The following is a 7,679-nucleotide window of genomic DNA, read 5'->3' on the forward strand; positions in this document are numbered from 1 at the left end:
TATATAAACAAACATAAAACCAATACCATGACCAAACGGTCATAATAAACATAAATGCCATAAAAGTTTGTTAATGGACAAAAGCTTGGTCAACATCCTTTTTTTTTTTTTATAAGCAACGGTCAAACTATAAAAACTAAATTAAAGTGATTTTATTTTTCCATAAAACTGTTTTAATACTCAAACGGTAATAAATATTAATAATAAACCATAACTAAATAATAAAGATTGTTTGTAAACAATATTAATGTCCAAACCGTTATAAACAAAATTGGTTAAAGCTATTTTTATTTCTCATAAAAACTCATAAAGATAATAATATCAAATAATAAAACGGTTTCAAAGTACTGAAAATTAAATGTTTGTAACACATATTACAACACTTTTCCCACAAAGCATGAGCAGGATTGGCAATTTGTTTTTCCTTATCCGTTGGTCACCGGACAAAGTTAGTGAGGCAATGGTTCGAGCCATCAATTATTCCCATTAACTCATAGGTTTTGAGTATAGGAACAATTTTAAATTGCCAACCCATATAGATGGGTCCTTCTAGCTTAACTTGAACGGAGGGCCGGCTCCATGTATTTGGGGGCATTAGGTGAAATTTTGAAGTTAGACCTTATTCTTTTAATATTTAAATATTAATTAAATAATATTTATTTTAATAATATTATTATATTTTTATAATATTATTATTATTTTCATTCTCATTGTTATTTCATGACTTTTAAGTTTAACTTTTAACTAGTTGCCCATAAAAATTGATGGGGCATATTTGTTTTTTTGGGTTAATTGATCTTATTTTACAATTGGCTTATTATATTGGAGCCTTATTTTAGAGGCCTTAAATTTTTATGGGAAAAAATTTTGGGCCTTATTTAAAAAAAAAAAAAAAAAAAAAAAAAAAAATAGGCCTTAAATTAAAATAAAATTAAAATTTTTTTTGGGCCTTACTAACTGGGGCCCCTAGGCGATCGCCTCAGTGGCCTAGCCATTGAGCCGGCCCTGCTTGAACCATCTGGATAATATTTGGAAGTGTAAAGGGAGGAACACTAGATGAAGCCATGAAATTGATTGGAAAAAAAAAATTGCTTGAGCTTAATATAGCTTTGATACTATGATAGAAATGATGCTCCTTCAATTATTTTAGGAGTATCATATTGTCTATTTATAATACACACAAATACATGAGATGGGTCTGTAGTGTATATAGCAATTTACAATCTATGGAAACTATTTATGGTGCGAATATACAAGTATGAAAGTAGATGTTGGGTAGAGTCAATGTAAGGAAGGAGCCGTTGGTAGTAATCCAAAGAAGGAGAGAATCAATGTATCCGTTGAGGAGAGGAGATTGACTGTGATTGATCATGATGCTGTTCTTCATTTTGTGATTGTGGCTTGTCTGGAACATGAGGTGGAGGATGACTAATCATATTAGTCTTGCTTACAGTGACAACCCGGGAAGGGAAAGCAAATAAAAACAAAACTTGATGAACTTTATTGATCTCAAAAGAATTACCCCAGCTGCAATGCTTACAGTGACAACCTGGGAAGGAAAAACAAATAAAAACAAAACTTGAAAAACTTTATTGATCTCAAAAGAATTACCCAGCTGTAATAAAAAAATAAATAATTTTTTTAAAAAAAACCCAAAAACAAAATTCTCATTGCTTGACCAGTTAGACGAGTTCACCATGGAATGAAGGGCAACTAATGGTACCATAAATATTAAGGCTAGGCCGGTCCAAAGCCTTGAGCCCAATTAACATAAAGACCGGTCTACTCACTAGAAAGGTGACAAAAGCTTACGAGTCTTCAGCTTAATTACATATCACTACTGCACAATCACAAATATAAAAGAGAAGGGATATTCCTAAATAAGATTAAACACTTTTTCTACCATAAATTAATCTTTCTTTTTCTATTATGTTTCGCAATAAATTTGTTGATTTAAACATTTAAACATCGGAGGCTCTTTGTTGATTGTCGACCAGCGCCACTCTGGTGGTTTACTTGTCTTACAAGTGACCCGTCGTCCAAAAATCTTGTTTTACACACTATTAACTCTAACCAAAAAATGCATGCAGTGCTTTGTCCTTGATCAAAATCATTGCAATATTCAAACAGTTAGAAGGATTCTCCATAAGATACTAGAAATCTAGCATTTTATTTTTTATTTTATTTTTTTTAGAGAGAGAGAGAGAGAGAGAGAGAGAGCATTATGTTGGGATGCTGATGAAATAAAAAGTTTTAAAAGAGAGGAGTTTTTTTTTTTAAAAAAAATGATGTATTTGGTACCATTCTCTTGCACATTTTTTGTTGATCTCTTTTGTAAATCTATTATTGTGTATAGGAAAATGCTAGGCTTACAAGCATACTTTACAAAAAATAAATAAAAATTTACAAACTAATGTAGCACAATATGATTGGGTTTTTAGAAATTTGAATTTATCTCATATTCAATCATATTGTGTCACATCAATTTATAAAACTTTTTTTGTAAAATGTGTTTGTAAGCCTAACATTCCTCTTGTGTATATGTGGGCCATGTGGCAAGCTGGCACCTGTGTGTGAGTTCCAAACAGTTTTAAATGTATGAAGTGTCCTCATGATCCAGGGCACATTTACAACAAGATGGCGAATTATATCAACCTATATATATCCTATATATATATATATATATATAGCCTATATAACCTCAAAGAAGCGGCAAAGTTGGAGCATTGAAAAGTCTCACTTTCCAGAAGAAAAAAGAGTTCTTCCCCCGGAAAGCTTCAAATTCCTTGAACTCTCGACGCAGTTGGATATTTTGGAGGGGGGTGAGAAAGGTTCAAAAGGCCATGCATGTTTTCCAAGTCGACAGAAATTTCTTCTAAATCAGTTTGAAAGAATTAATTTCTTTTAATCTATTTTAAAAAATGTCAAGTGGCATCTCTCACATATTTTATTTAATATTTTTAACAGTTATTTTTTGTCATTCTATTAATCTAGGAACCTAAACATTAATTTTTGAGAAACTTGCATTTATTAAAATAAGTTAGAGGAAATTTGTGCCCCAATCAAGGGGTCATGTTTTTCCAAGTCTTGTTTTGGAATTAATATCTGTTTACTCGTTGCGTAAGAACACGTAAATCAAGTCATAACTAATTGAGCTCAAAGTCAATTAATTGGAAAATGAAAACTTCCTTGCAGCTTCTTGGTGTGTGTTTGGCATAAACTTAAACCCACGAAGCAAGGATCGAAGAGTACAGAGAAAGGGGACTTAAAGAAAAATGAAGCAAAAAAAAAAAAAAAAAAAAGAAGAAGAAGAAGAGGAAGAAAAAGAAGAGGAGATATATAAATCAAGTGGTTTAATCTAAAAATAGTGAATGCGTGCAAATGTCATATCCCTGCCTAACCAGATTTGTGTTAACTAATTAAATCATTATGCTTTCAAAATTACATGTACTGATCTTACACTTTATAATGTGACTTTTAAAATTTCATTTAAATTTGATACCAATCTATATTATATTTTAATTCAATAATAATCTTAAAAGTTATGTCTAAGATAAAGTTTAATTTGTATATTTATCCTGCTAAGATTGTTAGATTATATATGTAGTGTTGTTCTACATTGGTTGTATACATATAGTGTCTATATTATTAATCTATATAAATAAGCCCTTTCTGTATATTATTTTGTGTTATTCAATATACAATATTATTCTCAACACGATATCAAAGCACAGGTTCTGATTTACCTTTAAAAATAAAAAATAAAAAAAATTCCACATCCTGTATTATCCTGGCGCCGTTAGTGTTCTCCAGCGAATCCTTCCCTCATGATTCTCTATCTTCTCCTCAAAATTTTCAGCGACTCACTATACCGCTTGAAAGCTCGTTTTTGCCATAAATTTGGCTTAGATGCTGTTAAAAAGACTACAACACATCTTCTATAATATTTTACAAAGGTACTAATTTTCTTCTCTTCGTTAGGCCTAAGTCGAACAAAAGAGAAGTCAAGCCCTATTGAATGATATATATGCATCCGGTCCAAAAAAAGGTAGACAAATTCCACAGCCATTAATGTACAAGATGGACCGGCACCCAAGCTTGGCGTGTAATCGGTGCCCGGTGGCGTTTTCGCTTCTCCGCCAAGGACGTGTCTAATTGGTTTTATGGGACCCATTTTGCCTCACTAATCACTATATATAGTCTCTGTGGAGCCTTCACATTTTCATCAAACCCATACAAACAACACAAAGAGGCATACAAGAAAGAACAATATTTGAGATTGTGATCAGTTTGTTTAATTTGCAAGAGAGAATTAATGGAAAAGTTGATCAGTTTTGTGGTTGTTTTGGGTGTTGCTGCTTCAGTTCTTTTACAATGCGCGGCAGCACAAACAGTGCATGTGGTGGGAGATAGCTCCGGTTGGGTTGTTCCACAAGGTGGCGCTGCCACATATCAGACTTGGGCTGACAACAATAACTTCCTCGTTGGTGATATTCTAAGTAAGAGTTCTCTCCCTAGCTTGCTCTCCACTTCTTGTGTTCTCGTCGTCATGGGTAGAAATTATTTTATAAAAAACAAGCGAGAAAAATAAGAGCAACAATTTTTTTTTTTAATATATTTATTAAGTATTTGATGTTATCCTCCTCCTTTGCCAGTGTTCAACTTCAGCACAGGGGAGCACAACGTCGTTCAAGTACCAAAAGAATCCTTCGACTCCTGCACCTCAGCCAACCCCATTGGGAACACCATCACCGCCGGCCCGGCTAACATCACTCTTTCTGACGCAGGCAACCACTATTACATCTGCACCATCGGACAGCACTGCCAGCTTGGTCAGAAATTAGCCATTACCGTCTCCGGCACTCCAGGTGGCGCCCCTACGCCTACTAGTCCACCCTCCACTCAAACTCCTCCTACCACGCCTTCTCCCAAATCAGGGACCCCCCCTGCTGATTGCACTCCAACCCCTACATCGTCCCCTGCTCCATCTCCCAAGGACGGCGGACCCACGCCGCCTGACTCTTCTTCATCTGGCGTCTTTGCTACTTTCTTGGTCTCGTTGTTGCCCATTGCCGCGGCTTTCCTTTTCTAATTAAGGAAGAATACTACTCGAGGGATTTTATAGTTGATAACTTGATATATACAGTTTGGATAATGCTTTTTTTTTTTGTCTCTTGTAATTTTTTGTTTTGGGGATTGAATTCTGTATGACGATTGTGATGCATGTACTATATTGTTTGAGCATATGAATATGATCAATAAAGGGGTTCACACTTTTTTTTTTAATATAATTACGAATAAGAATTCTTAAATGCATCTAATCAAAAGATTATTCTGTGGAATCATGGAATATTATATTGTTGCATTGGTCCAACATTAAATTCTAATTTTTATGTCGTTTCAAGTATATATATATATGTGTGTGTGTATGATGGACCGTTGGTCTAGGCCCATCAAAAATACATGAGGTTTCACTAATGGATTTGATCGGCCGACGTGATGAGGAGCTCCAAGATTGCCCAGCCTAGTCCCTAGATTAAAGTTGAACTAATCTATCATCTCAAGCATTTTTAACCATGAGTGCCCCTCATATATATTGGGTCTAGGGCTGTAATCGAGCATAGCCGAGTTGAGCTTTAGGATTTTAAGACTCGTTCGTTTACAAAGATGCTTATTCAAGCCAAGCTATGAAATATGTGTTCGAGCTCGGCTCATTTAAAATTTGGGCGAGCTCGAGTTCATTGAGGATACTTTACGAGCCGAGATGGGCTCAACTTAAGCTCAAGTTAAGCTATTAAATTCTTTAATGTATAATCCAAGCAGAGTTCAAGCCCAAATTTTAAAACAATTTATAAACATTTATCTGTAGTATAAATATAAATATTAAGTAATTTATATAACATATACTACTTAATTACTAATATATATACTTAAATTTATATAACTAAGTTTTAGTTATATATATATATATATATATAAAATGAGCTAACGAATCGGTCGACCTTTAAACGAGTTGAGCTCGCGAGCCCTTATCGAGTTTTCACGAGCAAGTCGAGTATGTATTATTCTAATAGAGCGAGGGTTCCACAGTAATGGGCGGATTTATACAATATCGAGCTCAAGTTCGAGTCGAGTTATTTAAAGCCTTAATTGGGTCTAAATCACTGTCCAACAACGTTGCACATTTTAGGAAGGAAGACCAATGAGGAATAACCTTCGAGCATTACCACTTTAAGCAACTCGTCTTTTCTACACTTACCCCCCACCCCAAAAACCAAAAAAAAAAAAAAAAAAAAAGTAAAATTTTAATTTTAGTCATTCGGCCCCTACTAAAATTTTTTTTGGCCCTATCCAATAAAATTTTTTAGCCTTATTCTTAAATTTGTTTGGGTCATACCCAATATTATTATTATTCTTTTTGGCCCTTACGGCCTTACCCATGCAAAACCTGCATTTTAAAATTTCTAGAATTAGAGAAACGAGACTGCTATTAACTTGTTTTGTGGTTTGGAAAATGTGAGTAAATGGGCACACGCATGCCAAGAGTGGGGTAGTGACTTTTTATTGTTTATTTTTTCAAGTTTCAATTTTCTTGTCTCTTGCCAAACTTGCCATGCATTGTGTGTGTGGAAGTGAGAATTTTAGTGTGGGAATGAGCTCACCAAGGCAAGTGGAGACCGTGAGAATTATAGTTATTTAGTTGTTATTTAATAACTATAGTTATTTAATTGTAAAACTGTAGTATGTTTTTAATTTTTATTTGAAACTTATAGTTTGGGGTAGTCTTTAATTCATTAAAAAAAAAAAAAAAAGCAAAATATATTTTTTTTAATAAAAAAATTATAAAGAATCAAAAAAAAAAAAATTGGTTGGCCCCTCTCAAAAACTTTCCTAGCTCCATCCTTGATGTCATGGACCCCTTTTGCATCGATCACTACTAAATGGACAGTTTAGTCACCTATATACGGCAACAAGACCCTAGCATCGTGGTGTAGGACGCTACATATGACTCAACGTGACCATAAAGATGAAGATTTTATTTGATTTCTATTCTAATTTTAAGACTTTATTTCCTTTTCTTAGTAGGATTTTAATTATTTCATTTCCTATGTAGGATTTAATTATTTCATTTCTCTACTAGGATTAGATATACTTTTCTTACTAAAATTATGTTTACTTTCATTATTAGGATTATGTTTACTTTTCACGTCAAAACAAAAAAAAGTTTACTTTCACTACTAAGAGTAGGTTTACTATTTGTACAAGTATTTCTCAAGTTAGTTCGTAATGTAAAAGACATAACTTGAATTATTATCAAATTTGAAAAATTTTCACAATTACTCTACGAAATTTATCATTCTTTAAGCCTAAGGACTTATTTTATCTTTTGATCAGAAGACAGGCGCTTCTGATTGTTATTACTAAGTTTTCTAGTAGGTCACAACAAGACGACAAAACAATTAAGAAAGAGAGAAATCTATAAGTTACAATATTATTATAAATCAAGCCACCATAACAAGAAAGAGACATGAGTTATAATATTATAACTCAAGCCATCATAATATGAAAATCATAATTAAGAAAGAGAGAAATCCACCATACCAACCAAGATATTTCTACTTCCCTTTTTCCCTCATCTCTGAATAGGGAAATTTAAAATTAAAAAAAAAAAAAAAAAA

The 7,679-nt window shown here is 33.2% G+C and overlaps 1 protein-coding gene across 1 annotated transcript; it reads left to right on the plus strand.

The window, feature by feature from the left end:
- The first annotated feature begins 4,266 nt into the window (after positions 1-4,266).
- Positions 4,267-5,124, plus strand: LOC132188672 (mavicyanin-like). Its single transcript, XM_059603193.1, has 2 exons — positions 4,267-4,499; positions 4,656-5,124. The coding sequence occupies exons 1-2, from the start codon at positions 4,316-4,318 to the stop codon at positions 5,090-5,092; spliced, it is 621 nt and encodes a 206-aa protein (XP_059459176.1). The 5' UTR covers positions 4,267-4,315; the 3' UTR covers positions 5,093-5,124.
- Positions 5,125-7,679: the final 2,555 nt, after the last annotated feature.

Source organism: Corylus avellana, chromosome ca7 (assembly GCF_901000735.1).
Source record: "Corylus avellana chromosome ca7, CavTom2PMs-1.0".
In the NCBI taxonomy this organism is placed as follows: Eukaryota; Viridiplantae; Streptophyta; class Magnoliopsida; order Fagales; family Betulaceae; genus Corylus; species Corylus avellana.